Source organism: Lepidochelys kempii, chromosome 4 (genome assembly GCF_965140265.1).
Source record: "Lepidochelys kempii isolate rLepKem1 chromosome 4, rLepKem1.hap2, whole genome shotgun sequence".
Lineage (NCBI taxonomy): Eukaryota > Metazoa > Chordata > Testudines > Cheloniidae > Lepidochelys > Lepidochelys kempii.
Genome location: NC_133259.1, coordinates 120,928,592 through 120,947,612, shown reverse-complemented (window position 1 = coordinate 120,947,612; position 19,021 = coordinate 120,928,592). Strand labels below are relative to the sequence as shown.

Below are 19,021 nucleotides of genomic sequence, written 5' to 3'. Positions count from 1 at the left end.
GACAATTTGATATAATGGAAAACTTTTTCTTGTACAGGCACTGTCATGGCATTTAATACATGAACAGATTCCACTAAGTGTAGATCTTCAAGCTGCTTTGGAATGCTGCTGCCTGACATTACAGCAACCTGGTCTCTGGAATTTGCTGGCTTCTGCAGTGTATGTGACACAGGCTTGCTCCCTAATTAATTGTGTCAGATTTATAATAGAGGCAGGTGAGTTAAATTTTCACAAATATGGGAGATGCTTCTGAATAAACCAGCAAACCTCACTGATCCTATGCTAAGAATCCTGAAGAAATGCAGAATTTTCTCTAACTGTCCTTAGAATTTTTTATTTTTCCAAATGTGTTTCCACCATGGAAGTTAACTTTTTATTTTTTATTTACCTTTGAACTTGTCAAATATCTTGCCAATACAAGTGCTGCTTTGACAATTTTGTGAAAGGATTAAAACTGAGAAATATAATTAAAAACCTATAATTAAAATGTTTCTCTGTATTTATCTAATTTAGTTGCAATTGAACCTGGAAACCAGCTTCTTAGTCCAGAAAGGAAGAAGAATACTTCAAAAGGGGTCAATGGGGATGAAGTTGATTCAAATGTTCAGAGTAAGTAAACAGTGAAGTTCTAGTTTCCATGCAGTTTTACATAGTTTGTAGAAAATTTGCCAGATTTTCCTCCTTATTTCCAGTTTAAAGCAATTTAACTGACAGTGTGTCAATGGAACACTATTTGAAAAGTGTTATGAGAACCTTAAGTTGCATAGTGTAAAAACTATTAACTTGTCATTTGAAGGGTGCACTGTATTGGGAATGAGTACAAGTCTGGGTGTGGGAAGAGGATTTACTGTGATGATATGGCTCATCTGACATTGAGACTCCACTTCAGTTGGTTAGAAATATGCTTATTGGAGTTTTTGTGTCCTCTTGCATCTTTAGATCTGTATGCGTTTTGTATATATTCACAATATTTTACACTGAACTTTTGTTTTTCTCTCAACTCAGAAGCAAAATATATTACAGCATCTTGTGAAATGGTGGCTGAAATGGTGGAGTGTTTACAGACTGTCTTGGCTTTGGGACATAAGAGAAACAACAGTATCCCAGCATTTCTCACTCCTGTCCTTAAGAACATAATCGTCAGCTTGGGTAGACTGCCTCTAGTAAACAGTTACACAAGAGTACCTCCCTTGGTACGTGCATTATGGTTTGTTTTCATAGTAGATGAAAAATACTGGCCATTTTTGGATAAAATGAATATAATAATTTGCTAGATCTTCAGTCTTTACTCTCAGATTTGGTTGTCCCCTTTTGTCCTTTTTTTAAATAGCGCCTGGCAATACTAGTTGTAAAAATATTTTCAAATATGAATATCTTCTGTGGAGTGGGATGTTTGGTTAGAATTATGGAATCCTTTGAGAGTTCTTTGTTTGTTTGTTTGAAACGGTTCCAGTAGTTAGAAAAAATCAGGACTCTTGGATTCTGTTCATATTTGCTGCTAGCTAACTGAACTGGGCAAGGTAGTTAGCCCTGCTAGTGCATAGTTAATATACCTGTAAAATGGCTTGATAAATATTTCAGAGTTGTTGCAAGATTTCTTAATATTTTTAAAGCACTTTAAAATCCTCTGATTAAAAGTACAAAGCAGAATTATCAGAAGCGTTTTGAGCTGTTGTGGGGGAGAGTGTTTCTGAATCTGCATATACTGGTGTTTGACAACCTGGATGCCACAAAGTGTTGAGAGAACACTTTTTTTCCTCTTGAGTCAAAAGTTTTTGTTCACTTTGTGCTTTTTTTTATACCCTTTGCATGTGGAATACCTTCCCTTAATTTAGTCTGAGAGGCCACAACCTCTCCTTCAAATCCTTCCCTCAAAAGCATTTACATTCTACTGTCAACTAATAGTGGGTAGGTAAAGGGCTTATTTTAAAAGTATATGATTTCTGTGAAGGATTGGGGGAGAGTGGTGGTGTTTGACTTTTATAATCTGTCTTTTGGGGCAAAGCGTTAGTTATACGGGAGTCCTCGGACTTACGAAACAGTTCGTTCCTCAGAATTGCATTGTAAGACGAAATCGCTTTTCCCAAGGAATCAATGGTGTGAAGGGCGGATTGGTTCCTGAACCAAGGCTTGATGCACTATTTTTACCACAATAACCCAGATTTTTGTGCTAAATGAATGATAGATGACTAATGTTGTAACATCAATGTATTTACTGTACACTGTATTTTGTAAGCAGCATTCAAATCAACACACAAACTCACATATGCTCTGAATGCCGGCAACACAGGCTCAGAAAGCCAGGGAGAAGGGCACAGCCAATCACTCTTCAAGCTTTCTGATTGGCTGAGCTTAGGGCTGGGAGCCGATCAAAAACAAGTGGCAACCCTATCCAGCAACAAGCTACCCCTCTGCCTCGAAGCCAATCAGAAGTGACCCCTTCTAGCTCCATACCAGTATAGCGCAACCAGGAAGTATGTCAAGCAAACTTTATGCAAATGGGGTGCCATAAGGGCGAAACAAGCATTATAGGGACGAAACAGGCAGTCAGTTGAAACGTGTCGTAAGTGGTGTCCGACCTAAATTGGGCATCGTAAGTCCGAGGACTCCCTTTATTTGGAAAGCACCTTGCACATTGTTGGCACCACTGTAATCCAGATTAATAATGTGAGATTTGTCTGATGTCAGTTCGGTGTGTGAAACATGGAACTTCCAAGTTTTACTTATTTCCATTAAATTTAACATCTCATTTTAAAATGCTGCCTTAGGGGGAGTAAGGTTGCATTGATTTTTGGGTCCTCTGAGACTAGATGGGCTTCTAGCCATTAAATATAGGTTTTGTGCATAATGTCTTAATAACACAGTTCAGGTTTTAAGGCAAACATGGAATCCTTTAAATGTCAAACTAATTTAATTGGCTATTACAAGGCACTACCTCTTTCTTTTTACTGGCCTAGTGTCAGTACTATGCGCTATTACTCAGGTAGACCAAATTCATAATTGATGTAATAACTTCTGAAACTCAGTCCAGTATGGAGAGAGAGAGATGTGCTGTATGGTCTCTAAGTGAAGAGTATGGGATTTACCACATTCAGATACTTACTTCTGAAATGATGTAAGGGTAGAAAAGAAACCTTGGCTTTTTTATTTACCAAAAGTTTCCCTGTCTGACAACTTTCAGTAAAGAGGAAGAAGGATAATAAGTCTGTTACTAGAAACGGTCACAAAAAAAAAGTTTTTAAACGCTTTTTAGTAACAAGATTATCCACTTGTTTTTGTTACTGTTGGAAGAGTTGAGTGATTTTCATTGCGTTATTAGCAGGTTGTGTAACACATGCTTAAAATACCATGAAAAAGACTGTCAAATATGTAGTAGGCACATAAAAGTACTGTTTGAATTTAGAATCTTTTTACAAATCCATTGTGCATTAGGATGGATTATCTTTACTATTGGTATCTTGCTATTTTTAATTCCAAATGTGATGATCATAGCTGTTAGATTAATATAACATTTACTATTTTAAAATAATTAGTATCCTTTTTATATTCCAACAGGTCTGGAAACTAGGCTGGTCACCAAAACCTGCAGGTGATTTTGGCACAGCTTTTCCAGAAATCCCTGTAGAATTTCTTCAAGAAAAAGAAATCTTTAAAGAGTTCATCTATCGCATTAATACACTGGGTAGGTAGACAACATGTTTATGGTTCTTTCGAATACTTATTCTTTCTAGCTATCAGAAGTATGTAAATTCATCGTTTGGAATGTAGATCTGGGAACAACCTATGTTTGATAGACCATCACTGTTTACTCAAATGTGTTGGAGGACAGAAAGAAATCTGGATAAGTGGTGGGACATTTTTGGTGTCTTTGATACATGATGGAGGACTTGACCTTGTGTCAGATACATAACTTTTGAGTATATGAGCTTCAGATAAACTAGGTTTGATTATAAAAGCAAAAATGAAGTATAGGAAAACCTTACTCTGGGTTGAAACTAAATCAAAATATCCTGTGATCATGATTTCGTCTTTCCCTTTCGGAGAGCAGGGAAATACTGCTTAATTCCCAAACTAAAATGAATCCACTGGTCTCTTTCTAATTGGGGGTGAGGGAGCGAGGTGGGGGGTATGTATGTATATCAGTGTTATGAAAAAAACACGCAAACAATTCAGTTTTGGTACTTCTACACAGAGAATGATAGTCAGTGAAGTGGAATAGTGGGTATTGCAGAGCAGGATAGAATTACTGTAATTCAGTGAGCACTAAATTGAGCTCAGAATTGTAATACATAACTCGTTCTTAGCTAGTACATTTCATAGAATCATAGAATCATAGAATATCAGGGTTGGAAGGGACCCCAGAAGGTCATCTAGTCCAACCCCCTGCTCAAAGCAGGACCAATTCCCAGTTAAATCATCCCAGCCAGGGCTTTGTCAAGCCTGACCTTAAAAACCTCTAAGGAAGGAGATTCTACCACCTCCCTAGGTAACGCATTCCAGTGTTTCACCACCCTCTTAGTGAAAAAGTTTTTCCTAATATCCAATCTAAACCTCCCCCACTGCAACTTGAGACCATTACTCCTCGTTCTGTCATCTGCTACCATTGAGAACAGTCTAGAGCCATCCTCTTTGGAACCCCCTTTCAGGTAGTTGAAAGCAGCTATCAAATCCCCCCTCATTCTTCTCTTCTGCAGGCTAAACAATCCCAGCTCCCTCAGCCTCTCCTCATAACTCATGTGTTCCAGTCCCCTAATCATTTTTGTTGCCCTTCGCTGGACTCTCTCCAATTTATCCACATCCTTCTTGAAGTGTGGGGCCCAAAACTGGACACAGTACTCCAGATGAGGCCTCACCAATGTCGAATAGAGGGGAACGATCACGTCCCTCGATCTGCTGGCTATGCCCCTACTTATACATCCCAAAATGCCATTGGCCTTCTTGGCAACAAGGGCACACTGCTGACTCATATCCAGCTTCTCGTCCACTGTCACCCCTAGGTCCTTTTCTGCAGAACTGCTGCCTAGCCATTCGGTCCCTAGTCTGTAGCTGTGCATTGGGTTCTTCCGTCCTAAGTGCAGGACCCTGCACTTATCCTTATTGAACCTCATCAGATTCCTTTTGGCCCAATCTTCCAATTGGTCTAGGTCCTTCTGTATCCTATCCCTCCCCTCCAGCGTATCTACCACTCCTCCCAGTTTAGTATCATCCGCAAATTTGCTGAGAGTGCAATCCACACCATCCTCCAGATCATTTATGAAGATATTGAATAAAACCGGCCCCAGGACCGACCCTTGGGGCACTCCACTTGATACCGGCTGCCAACTAGACATGGAGCCATTGATCACTATCATTTATTCTTAAGGTGAAAGCATTGCAACATATTAAAACACGAAAAGAACCTGCACACTGCTAATAAGCTTACTGGCCCCCGTGAATGTGAAAGTGTCGTCTTTATATTGTTTGGGTCTTTAATCTGTCGTCCTATAACCGGGGATCAGCAGATAAAGGGTCCCCTCCTCACAGCATAGCTTCCAAAGTGTGAGTTTTGAAGTAGGAAACTTGCATTCTTCTTCGAGTGCTGTCCCTGCGGGTGCTCCACTGTAGGTGTCGTTGCATCCCGGCGTCACTGATCAGAGACTTTTGGTACCAGTGCCAAAGCCAGAGCTAGGAGAGAGAGTGATCTGAGACTAAAAATGATTTTGATGGAAAAATCTCTTACTCCTCCATCAGACAGTAATAAGAACCAGAGAGAAAACTCTCCAGGAACCTCCTCCCTGGATAGGGAACCACCCTAACCTCCAGAAAATCGAGGAAAAGGGATGCCTCACCCTTGCAGAAAGAGCTGTTAAAGAGAAAACTGTCTCTGGCAAGATCATTACCCTTGGTGCCAGTGGCTAGCAGAGTTAGAACGTTGGATGCTCTGGGCACATCCAGCACGAGCCGCACCGTGAGCACAAATGATAAAGAGAAGGAGTCGAGTGGAAGGTATAAGACTACCTCCTCCTTCACAGCATCATCCACCCCAAGGAAGGACCCGGTGCCACCGATACCTAAAGCGGTGATGTAACCTTCCTGTACAGACTCCACTGGAGCAGTTATCAATAAAGATGAAATCAGCCACATCGGCACCGATTAAAGAGACACACAAGAGGTCGGTACCAAAGCAAGTGTCTGAACAGATATATACAGCACCAATGATCCCGGCCCCGATCAGACCAATAACATCAACACCAGGGGCTTCTATACCTGGTACTGACAACTCCCCGGTATCGTTTAGGCCAATAAACCAAGACCTTCTCTAGCGAGGAGGAAGACGATATGGAGGAGGGAGTATTCTACTCAGGTCACTCCTCCCCCTCCGGTGCCAAACCTCAACCATCACTTAGAAATACTAAAACATGCCTGCGCAGAGAGATGCCACCATGGTTGACCAACCCATGGATGTGCCCACCCTTACCATTCCCAATGCAATGGGCACACTGGGATCCAGGGGTGACATAAAGCACGCAAATGCAAGGGACCCACGTCCCTCAAAGGAAGGAAATATGACCTCCTATAGAGACAGCCACAGATCCATCGGAGGTACCTGAGGAAGCTATAGAGAAGTTGGATGATACACAAGAACTGTCGCTGAAACGCAGTTCCTCTTCATCATCAGATGAGGCAGTCATGTTCCCTTCAACCACGGTGATAGATGATCCAAAACAATTCCAAGAATTGCAGAATTCACCACAAGATAGAAGGATTTGTAGCCTTCACGCATCCAATCACCAAACGATTCCTTACAGGAATTCAAAACATGTACCCTGTGGTCCGCAAACCAACACCAGCATGGGATCTTAACTTCGTACTTAAGAGCCTCACCAAAACCCTGTTCAGACCACTTGCTACCTGCTCGCTACTACATTTATCAATGAAGGTAGTGTTCCTCTTAGTGATCACATCAGCACTCAGAGTGGGCAAGATTGGGGCCCTTATGGCCCATCCGCCTTACACTGTATTCTTTAAAGACAAAGTGACTTTGAGACCACACATAAGTTAACTTCATCATTCCACATCAATCAACCTGCGCTCTACTCTAAACCACATCGGTCTACTCAGGAATCCGTGCTACACGCACTAGATGTTAGACAAGCACTAACATTCTACCTAGATAGAACAAAACGTTTCCGTAAGTCACCAAGACTCTTCATATCCACCACAGAACGATCAAAAGGCACAGCCATCTCAAAACAGAGATTGTCGAAATGGATTTCAAATTGCGTACAAATATTACCAACAATACAAATATTACCAACAACAGACGATAGCATCCCCACAGAGGATTAGGGCCCATTCAACGAGAGCCTTTTCTGCCTCAACAGCATTTCTACATAATATACCAATCAAAGAAATATGCCAGGCTGCAACCTGGGCCTCAGTACACACGTTCACAAACCACTCCGCAATCACAAAAGATTCTGAGGCAGATGCAATACTAGATCTTACGGTACTATCATCGACTATCCAACCTACTCCGGAACCCAACTGGCCATAATGGGGCACTGCTTTACAGTCCCCTACACTGGAGCACCCACAGGGACAGCACTCAAAGAAGAGAGGGTTACTCGCCTTGTGCAGTAACTGAGGTTCTACAAGATGTGTATCCCTGCGGGTGCTCCACTACCCACCCTCTTCCCCTCTATTCCGGAGTTCTAAATAGGAGGGTTATAGTAGAGAAGGAACGGGGAGGGCCAGGATGCGCAAGCACTAACAGCACCACAAGGCAGCACAACTGTGCATGCGCGCCCCGACCACACACAGCTACCAAAAATCTCCAGTCGGCGGCGCTGGGACACACCAACACCTACAGTGGAGCACCCACAGGGATGCACACCTCGAAGAACCTCAGTTACTGCGCAAGGTGAGTGACCCTCTCTTCCCTCCCCTCCAGGTATTTCCTAGGAAACCCACTTAACTTGAAAAGTTCAAATTATTTCAATAGTTTGCAAATTAATTCCAGTTCTGCAGTTTCTTTGTTAAAGTCTGTTTTTTGAAGTTTTTTTGTTGAAAAAACTTCAAAAACAGACTTCAATGAGAAACTGCAGAAATGGAATTAATTTGCAAACTGGACACCATCAAATTAGGCCCGAATAAAGACTGGGTGTGGATGGGTCACTACAAAAAGTAATTTTCCCTCTGCTGATACTCACATCTTCTTGTCAACTGTTAAAAATGGGCAACATCCATCTTGATTGCATTGGCCTCGTTAGCACTACAAAAGTAATTTTCCCCTTCTTGATATTCACCCCTTCTTGTCAACTGAGAATAGGCCACTTCCACCTTAATTGAATTGGCCTCATTAGCACTGACCCCCCCCACTTGTTAAGGCAACTCCCATCTTTTCATATGGTGTGATATATATACTGCTTACTGTATTTTTCACTCCATGCATCTGATGAAGTGGGTTTTAGCCCACGAAAGCTTATGCCCAAATAAATTTGAAATACAGGTACATAGTTAATATTCATAACTTCAGATACAAAAATGATACATGCATACAAATAGCCTAATCCTATTCAGCAATTCATAACCTTTCCATAGACACCTTACTTGACATACTTTGTACAAGATTTGTTGCAATTATATAGCAGTGGTAGCAACAATGATCTTCATAGTCATATTTTAATCAGATAATATCACACAAGGCTCATTAAAAAGAGCAATGGAGGCGGTAAGTAAAATGGATGGGTCTTTCCCACCAAATGAGATTTGCAAGGCTGCACCATAAAATTCTCTGTGTACTTAAAATAGATCATTGTTTTGATAACACATCACAGAAGAGGATGTATTTGACTAATCTACGATGTAAGTCTGTATCCTGCTTGATTACTCTGTATGCTTAGTTGGAAGAATGTTCTCAGATTTTATTTATTTTATATGTAAACTTTAGTAGTCAGGGATCTATTTTTGGATGCTTTTGGTGTGTAGTATTATGAAAACCCTGTTCTCAAATTTTTGTGCCTTGAGGTTTTATTGCTTTTAAACTAGAAGATCAAAAACTATAATTGTGTCTGAAAAACAAATCAGAATAGGATCATTTAAGTACGCATGTTCAGAATCCAGTTTAGGTAAGAGATTGACATTTTTTAAAATAGAATTGGAGAAACTTAGGTTACGACAATTATAAAAATGACTTAAATTGGAAGGGAACCAGTGTGAAATTATATCTGTGGAAATTACATCTCATTTTAAAATGTTGTTTCATGTTTGTAATAAAAGCTAGTTTATAGTTGCATTGAAGTAGTAAATAGCCTTATACCTTTGAATACATTCATAGGGTGGACCAGCCGTACTCAGTTTGAAGAGACCTGGGCTACTCTCCTTGGTGTGCTTGTAACTCAACCAATTGTAATGGACCAAGAAGAAAGTCAACAAGAGGTAAAGCCATTCAGTAACATGTTTATGTAGTATAAATGCTTTTCCTTATTGGTAATTTTTTACTCTGTTAGGCGGACCCTTGCCCACTGTAATACTGCAAGATGATTTCCTTTATATTTAACATTTACCTTCTGGGCTAAAGTCTCTGCCTGTAGGTGAATGGTTTTGGAAAGTTTGAGAAAAAAAATTCAACCATTTTTGAGTTACAGAAGAATGAAAGAAATACACGTCAAACCCTAATTGTGATAATACAGATGCTTAATTTTATTAAAAGATTACAGGAAACCTCTTATTGCATCAGAAAAAGGCTGCATCTTTATAATCAGACTCAGGAAATGCACTAAGGTTCCAACAGCAACAATAATTTGGTCAGATTGCACATGATATTTTCTATTCCTATTTTAGTATTAAAAAGTAGCTTGATACAATACTGTTTGTTGTAAGATTTATATCACAAAGTGAGCAGGATGTGTAATGTAGCTTCGTCTCTGTTGCTGTTGTATCCTGAACTAACCCATAGAAGTCATAGATGGAAAAACCCGCTCTGTGGTCCATCTCCCTGCACTTGCTTGAAAGTACTGTATCAATAAGACCCTTAAATATGTTTTACCTCAGCATATTTAACAGACAAGGTTATTGAAATTGAACATTTACAAAGTGCTGCAATGGAAACAATGTATTGGAAAATAAATATAAACTAAAAAGAATAAATATGAATGAATTAGGAGAGGCTTTGTGTAGGCAGAATGGGGAGAAAGGATGGGCCAGTGGCTAGGTCACTAGCCTGGGACTTTGAGTGATCTAGGTTCAGTTTGCTGCCCACCACAGACTTCCTTTGTGATCTTGGGCAAGTCATGTGGTCTCTCTGTGCTTCAGTTCCCATCTATAAAATGGGGACATGTTTACCTACTTCACAGACGGTAAATACATTAAAGATTGGGGATGCTCTGATACTATGGCAGTGGTAGCCATATAATTTTTTTAAAATTGAAGAAATGAGTACCTAAGAGAAATGTATAGAATGGCAAAGATTGCTGAATACAGCAAAAATTGGAAAAAATTGTTAATGTCTTAAGTAACAGTTTTCTTAAGGTGAAAGCATTACAGAGGAAATGTTAAAAACAATAAAAGAACCTACATGATTGTTAGCTAATAAGCTTACCAGAGATCACCTCTCTTCCCCAGTCTCCAACAAGGGCTCTGATTGCTGTCAGACCTTCCAACCCTTCCCTAAGGATTGGGGCCTTCCCTTTGGATAGAACGTCCTGTCCATTTGTAGGATCAGAAAGACTGCCCTAAGTCAATTTAAACTCATTTGTACAAAAGTCCTTTTCTGGTCTGCTGTTCTCTAGAGAATCCAGTTGTAACTGGCATATGCAAGTCTCCCAAGGTGATGGTCCCTCTTAGCAAATGTTATAGCCTGAGTGAATTTGCTTAATTACAGTTCTTAGTTCCTGGAGGGCTGTGGTCTCCTCCCCAATGAAATTATATACAATCTTTGGCCCACAGTGATATATAAACTTAATACAGTAAAATTTCACATAATTCAATAAGGTTTGACAAGGATATTGCAGGAAATTGTCATATTTGTCATAGTAGTTATTGACTCGAGCACAAATGTATATCATTTGGTTATGATGGATTATATTGTTGCGACTTAATCAGGATCTAAGAAATGATCACAAAAACTTGGGAATGGATCCATTTGAACTTAGACGCAACATGAAAGTAGGTGGATGGTTCTGGAAATATGAAAAAATATCTGTCACGAGATTGTAGGTTAAATCCTTATAATTATATTTAGTTCCCAAAGAGTATGAGGCATCATGCAAACTACGACATAGATCAGGAGATTGATGTGGTGGCCAGATTTCTGGTCAGGAAGTAATCTACACTCTCACCAGAAACATTGCCAAAGTCCTTGTGGTGTTGCTTTCCACTGGAGTATTGAGAGAACATCTGTAGCATCAAGTGATATATTACATTGGTTTTGGTGGAACTTATGATTTTCCAATTTCACTTTCACATAGAGTATGATCACTTTACAGGAAGACACAGAGAGGACTCAAATTAATGTTCTTGCTGTACAAGCAATAACCTCCTTGGTGCTGAGTGCAATGACGATACCAGTTGCAGGCAATCCAGCAGTTAGCTGCTTGGAACAGCAGCCGCGCAATAAAGCTTTAAAAGTTCTGGATACAAGGTATTATTTCACCTGTTCTGAAAGCACATTAATGTATATTGATAACTCTCTATCAAGCTCTGTACAAGATAGGATATTCTAGTAACATGTAGACATGTGGTGTATAATATAGATATATATGTGTGTACGTATACATACACACGCTATATTTTGTAAACCCCAAAATGAAACACTACACTACAAGTACATTTATTTTTAAATATAGCTAAATCTCTTTTGTTGGCATAGCAGTTGCCTGATGAAAGCTCTTCATGTTTTTCTAAGCTAAATATGGAAGGAATCCTAATCACAGTAAACCCTAAGCTCAGGCAAAATTTCAGACTTGTTTAAAAACAACTAAGTGAATATGCAGCTAGAATAGTAAACTAGTAATTTTCATACTTAATTTTATAGGCAAATATTGAAAAAACATCATCTTAAACCATTAATGTGCTTTCTTCTGAGCTTTCAGGTTTGGGAGGAAGTTAAGTGTTATCAGAGGAATTGTGGAACAAGAAATCCAAGCAATGATATCTAAAAGGGATAATATTGCCACTCACCATTTTTATCAAGCATGGGACCCTGTTCCATCACTTTCTCCTGCTACCACAGGTATGTGTGCAATGGTCATTTATACCAATAATTCTTCAGTCCTGCAGTGAATGAAATGATGACTGCTTGCTGAAAAAAGTAACTTTTCTTATATGTGATAGAAAAACATTTACAGGAATTACCATATACACTATTCTGAACAAATAATGTAGAAAAAAAGTAGTTTTCAGGTTTATTGGGCATTTGTTTAAAAAGTCCTTTGTCTTTTTATTTTAGGTGGTCTTATCAGCCATGAAAAACTTTTACTGCAGATCAATACTGAGCGAGAAATGGGAAACATGGGCTATAAACTAGGACAGGTTTGTTCAAGTTAATACATCAAGCCCAAACTTTTTAAAACTTTCTTGTCTTTATTCTCAAAAATCCAGTTTAAGAAGCATTGCTTAACATCCAATTTAGATTTAGTAAACTAAGGACAATCTTAAATCCTGACTGAAAACAAAACAAGTGAAGTTTTTTTTTGAGTTGTAAATAAATTTCCTAGCTAGGGAGCACAAGTTCTCCACCACGATTCGTTAAATACTTGTTAGCACCAAGTATAATGCCTTATCAATAATTCTGATGTTTAAATGCATAATTTAAATATTTCATTCCATGACTAAATTTAAACTCCATTTGGAAAAATAGTATTCCATTTTAAAAAGGCACATATGCATTAGCAAAAACTTTTCAATTTCAAATACTATATTTGAATAAGGTTTCTGTCACTGTTAAAAGATCTAAATTGCCCAAGTTAGTATTTCCAAGTAAGATATGGAAAATATCAGACTTATGTTGTCTGTCTCTAGGACCCGTTTCCCCCTTTATTAGTTGAGAATATTTTAACTTGCTGGATGTCATATTACTGTCCATTAGCAAGGCATTTGTATTTCCTACAAGAAAATCATTACAGCTATGACAATACCAACATTTTTATTGAAGGACTAGCAATGCAAAAGTTCTGATTGAGAAGGAACTTCTATTACAAAATACCATTTTTAGGTACTTTTTGTCACTGTTCAGGGCAACTGCACCCGTATTCCACCTCCATGGTCCCTTGAGGACACCCACTCTAGTCTCATAGCTCCACAGTCATTACCTCTCTTGAGAAGAGACCTACATGTCTCTCCCTCCTGACCTGGGTTTTTCCAGGCTACACAGTTCCCTGCCTCCATTTTGGCCAGTGTCTGTGCTTTGCTTTCTCTCCAGAAGCTACTAACAGCATAATTGCTATAGTTACAAGTTACCACACAGCTCTTTCTATGCAAGTACATTTTATACTTAAGGTGAAACCATTACAAATAAAGCACATTTAAAAACAAAAAATAACCTGCATGCATGCTAAAAAGCTTACAAGAGGTTACCCCAACTCCAGCCTCAGGCTCTCATAGAAGTCAGTCCTTCAAAACCCACAATTGAGTTCACCCCATTGCTATAAGTTCATAACTGTCTCAGATTCAGAATAAGAACTACCATGAATAGTTCAGCCTTTCATTGATGCTGCTTGGTCATTTGATCTTGGCCTCATGTAACAGGTGATAGCAAACAATAGTCCACTTCTAAGGGCATAGCTTCAAAAGGCTGGGTTTTGTGTAACCAGGAATTTGCATTCACCTCCCCGAGATAGTCTCCAGGAAAACCACTTAACACTTTTTGTTCCAAAAGTCCATTATTATCTGGCACATTATGCAACATAATCCTTTGTACCCCCAAGTCTGACATCTGTCACATTTCCCCACTGCAGATGTTACATACATTCCTGGCCCATGATAATAGATAAATCATTCATTTAAAATAATGGACCCCAAAGATACATAAACTTAATTCAGTAAGGTGTATCAAGGATATTGCTGAAAAATGCCATGTCTGCCACACTTACGTCCAAAAATATTACTGCCCAAGGTGAGTTTATTTGGCCAGGAAAGCTTTTTGTGTGCGTGTGCGCTATGGAGTGAAAATTAAGTTTATTCACAAGTTAACTTTTCTGATTTTTTTTTTCTTCAACTCCTCCAATTTAATTTCTTTTGTAAAATCTTCAAATATGTCATTGGCTCACTCCTTAATGACATGCCTTTGACGTGTTTCAAGTAATTTTGTCAACAAAGCTGAGCATTACAATATTTTTCATTGTATAAACACATTATACAAACTTCTGGTGTTTAGCACTGTACCAGAGATGCAATATAGACAATTTAGCCTCACACATTGAAATAAATGATCTTCTGGAGTAGGGTGTTTGTGTGTTGAATTTCCTTTCAGTTTTTTTAATTGAAGTGACTCCATCATTAGACTAATATGCAGCTGTGAAATTAAGTTTAGCTTGCAGTCTAAAATATGACCCTGCCAAAATGCACCATGCACATTTGTGAATATTCTGGCAATTAGGATTTGTTGCTCATGATGAGTAACTTTATTTTTAAAATAACTTAATATTAGTCTTATTTTTCTTTCTCAAAATAACAAAAACATTTAATCCTTATCCAGAGATTAATCATTGGAGAGAATCATTTTTTACATCCGTAAAAATTAAAATGGCCAAATGGATTTTTTTCACATTCTTTATTCATTTCCTCACTCACCTATGTGCCTTTACTCCAAATCAGAAACCCAAACAAAACATTTTGCTATTTAGCTTGTGGACTGAGATCTTGTACCACTTTTTCTGCCTGGATTGAATTTTATTTCCAATTTGCAAGCCCCTGAAAACATGACATAAATATCCTTGATTGTTGTGTGTATAATGCTATATGTGGGTATTGTGTGTATAATATATATAAATATAAAATATTTATAAATATTAAAAAGGTTAGACTAAGGGAAAGTATGTATGTGTTGTGCTCCTATCTAGCTTTATATAATGCCAGCTAATTTAACTAAAATCATAACCTCAGTATAGTTGAATATCTTGGATGGACGTTGTGGTGTACACATCATCATTACAGCTGCTGCTTGCACAATATAGAGCAAACAAGAATGCAACATTTTAAGCCTATTTTATTTTTAAAAGGAGGAAGCAAATCTGTATTTTTTCTGAATAATTTTAGGGAAGGGATGGAAGAACATAAACATACACTTAGGAAAGATAAAGCTGGTTTAGCTAGACTAATTATTTGTGTAGAAACTTTTTTTTTCAAGTTAGAATTCATAGAAATAACTTCATTCCCTGATTAAAGCAACTTTTTATATAGATAACTGGAGTAAAACCATGTTTTGTAGTCTAGGTTGAGACCAGAAATCCTCTCTCTAATTGTGATCCATGTAAGATTTTTAACTCCTTAGTCTCCCTCTCTTCCTTTAGAGCACTTAAACATACTTTAAAAATGTATTATATTTTGCTTTAAAATTCAGAATTGTGACTCAGCTTCTTACATAAAATGTAGTTATTGTAAGAAATGATATTTTGAACTTAAATTAGAAAAATTGGAGCTGCTCTGTGGTGGTCAAGAGATGGTTTCTCAGATGACTTGCAAACACAAGTTTTTACTGCAGTCTGCATTGCAGAACCAATGTATCTGAATCTTCAAGCTATATTGTACTCGGCTTATGCAGCAACAACAACAACAAAATTCCATCTAATTTCTGGTTTCATAAACTTATCAATGATAAGATAAGCAAGGGCACAACTTGCTTTTTGGAAACTGGTCTCAGCTTACTGTACTCGGGGAAAAATATCACTTTGACTTGTTATTGAGCAAACTGATACAAACATTCTTATTGTGTGCCAGATATGAATGTAATGCTTTACAGAAGTGTAACTAAGCAGTGCTATAAATATTTAACACTTGAGGCCAATATTTCCAATGAGTGCCTACTAAATTCATATCTTGGTACCCAAATGAAATCGTCCCATTTTTTCAGAGACAATGAACAATCCCAGTGATGATGATTTTTTTGAACAAAACTACTAGTGACCTTCTTACAGTTACCCTGGGAAGTATATTGAAGGATGTTCCAAAACATAGGTTTTTAAGGAGTTTACTTTTCTTGCTTAGTTTTCAAAGAACAGTAGAGCATGAAAGGTTTTAAAAATGCATCATAGAAATGAAATACACACTCAGTCTGACTCAGTGAGATTACACACACACAGACTTGCAAATCTGAAAATCATCATTACTTAATTTTTCTGCCCAATGCTGCAAACTGATAGCACAATGGAAATTAGCAAAACTGGCTGGGGATAATTGTTTTAGTGTAGATTGTGTTTCCTTCAACTTCAGTTTCACTATGGAATATTTGAAATGTTAGTAAATTACAGTAATAGATGAGCAGAAGATGGAAAGTTCTGGATCCAGATTTTTTTAAAAAAGTCACATTTAAAGTAATATTTTCAGTCAGAAGTTAGACGTAAAAATTGTAATATTAACCTGTACACGAGCAGGAATAATATAACATATAAAATTTAGGAGAGCCCTCAAAATCTTTTATACTAAATGGTGTTTTTCTAGAGTTGTGTGAAACTTTCATAGTGAAACCTGCAACAAAAGAAAACCTGGCTGGTTCTGGACTTAGTTATAAGCTCAACATTTTCATCAGGTTTTCTAAGATTCATTAACCGTTCAGCCAACTTGTCCCAGCTTTCATTAGCATTGGCCAGATTGATTTTAGTTTTGTCTGATTTTTTTTCATAGTTTCAACGCAACAGTGAGGCCATGTCAGCTAACTGGCACTTTGAGTTTGGGATTTATTTAGCCCCAAAAATTAGGGTGCAAAATCCAGTTATGCAAACTGGATGGGATTCACACACATTCAGATGTTCCCACAAAACCCTGTGGAATGATATCAGGGTTTCATGCTGATCTATTTTTTTTCCCCTCCTCCAGACATATCTAAGGGAAGGCAGCAATGTCACTGCATATATCTCATAGTAGAAGTCCTCTAATATTGCATATTACTTGAGCCTTGGCTGTTTTAAACATGACTGTTCAAACTCTGACCTTCCAATTCCCTTTCCTCACAAGCATTTTTCTGAAATTAGCATAGGAGTTGCGATTAGCTAAACCCAGTTAAGTTTCTAAACTTTTGCAAATGGCAGTAGACCCAGCAGTCACTAACCGTCCCATGTCCTCTTTAATTTTACAGTAGTAGCACTTTCTGAATTGTTTCTAGTTTGACACTAGAATATAAATAAAGGAAACATTTTTGAAAGTATTTTTGGCTAGAAAATTCAGGGTTGGGACTTGCTCATACATATATTGGTTCCCAGATAAGATACAGTTGGTTATAGCTATAGCTTAATGGGTCTGTGCTAATGTACTGTAAGTGTAGTGGTATGATCGATGCCTGTAAAACTCACTGTTGTGCCTGTAAACTCAATATGCCATACGTTTTTAGAAACAAGTTCAGTATTTGCAGTGAAGTGATAGGGTGCACAGCATAATCTTATTGCTGCCATATAAGCACAACACATATGCAACATAAAATACTATAAAAATAATGGTATAAAGGTTTTATAAACCTATCTTGATACTGTACAGTATTTTTGCTCCTCTTTTAAATAGAAAAGTTTGTTATAGCTTTTTTGTTCTAGCAACTTCTAATTTGATTATGAAAAAGCTAAATATTTTTCAAGTTAATGTTTTCTGATATTTAAGGTTTCTATACACTCCGTGTGGCTAGGAAATAACATCACTCCATTGAGAGAAGAGGAGTGGGATGAAGATGAAGAAGATGAGAATGATATGCCTGCTCCTTCTTCACCACCAACCTCTCCTATTAACTCCAGGTCACTTGTGTTGCTTTTTTTTCGTTTGCCACTTTGAAAAGACTTCAGTGCTAATAGTTCTTGCGTTTTGAAGTCATTAAAAGAGAATTATATGTTGCTTTTTATAAAATGGATGCTGTGTAAGGATTGCTTTTCTAATTACTTTGAAAAGAAACATGAATATAGTGATTGTAATCTTTGCTCATTGTACATTGCAGGAAACACCGGGCTGGGGTTGATATACATTCTTGCTCTCAGTTCTTGCTTGAACTGTACAGTCAATGGATATTGCCATCAAATCCTAGCAAGAGAACACCAGTCATTCTGATTAGTGAAGTGGTGCGATCAGTAAGTCTAAAAAATAAATTCTGTGTCATAATTGAGTGCACTTTCATGGTATGTTTGAGTTTACAGAGAGTTTATAAAGTAGCTTTTCCTAATATACAGAAAAACTGACTTCTGTAGGCATTGTCATTGATGTAATGATACATCCTTCATCCGTAATGGTAACTTAAATTTCAATGGGAAAGCTTTTGATTAAAATATATTAAGCTGTTTTAAGCACTCATTAATAGTAGAATATGTGTAAAATTGAGTTACAAATAAATATTTTATAAAAGAATAAATTTGAGAATAAATTCTTCCTTTACTTGCCTACCTATTAAGACTAGAGTTCATGATTCTGTGTTTACCCTGTAATATAATGAGGAAGAAAATATAAAAGCAGAGGAACAAATGATGTAAGTAGGCACTAAGATTATTATTGAAACATCTGATAAAATCTAGGATTCTTGAGGGATGGAGCACCTGGGAGTGATTGCCACTGAAATTTTTAAGATAATATAAATTGAAAGGCAATTATTCATAGACTTAGAAAATCTTAGGATGGGACACCCTTGCTACAAAGATAATGTATTGTGCATTTTTGGAAATCTGGGTTCATAATGTTGCTAAACAGTAACCTTCATTTGGACCCCAAAACTACTTATTTTACTTCAGTTGTTGGTTTTGTAAGCCAAAAGGGTAAGTAAAGAGAAGTTATTTTTTGAGTGCTTGTCTGTATGTTTTCCATGTCTGGTGCACGTTTGCCCCATGAACTTAATGGAAGTCTTTTGGCTAGCACTGTC

General features: G+C 37.7%; 1 protein-coding gene across 8 annotated transcripts in view; it reads left to right on the top strand.

Annotated features, from left to right (window-relative positions):
* HTT (huntingtin) overlaps positions 1–19,021 on the top strand; it is a 182,505-nt gene that overhangs the window by 135,963 nt on the left and 27,521 nt on the right. For 6 of the 8 annotated variants that reach the window (XM_073342650.1, XM_073342649.1, XM_073342651.1 and 3 more), the window contains 10 exons: positions 38–215; positions 514–609; positions 1,006–1,193; positions 3,556–3,682; positions 9,320–9,420; positions 11,451–11,623; positions 12,075–12,214; positions 12,431–12,513; positions 17,785–17,915; positions 18,113–18,242. In XM_073342650.1, the coding sequence (XP_073198751.1) occupies positions 38–215; positions 514–609; positions 1,006–1,193; positions 3,556–3,682; positions 9,320–9,420; positions 11,451–11,623; positions 12,075–12,214; positions 12,431–12,513; positions 17,785–17,915; positions 18,113–18,242 (1,347 nt within the window). Of the gene's footprint in view, positions 1–37; positions 216–513; positions 610–1,005; positions 1,194–3,555; positions 3,683–9,319; positions 9,421–11,450; positions 11,624–12,074; positions 12,215–12,430; positions 12,514–17,784; positions 17,916–18,112; positions 18,243–19,021 lie in introns of those variants that run through there. The other 2 variants (XM_073342648.1, XM_073342653.1) reach the window with 2 other exon arrangements.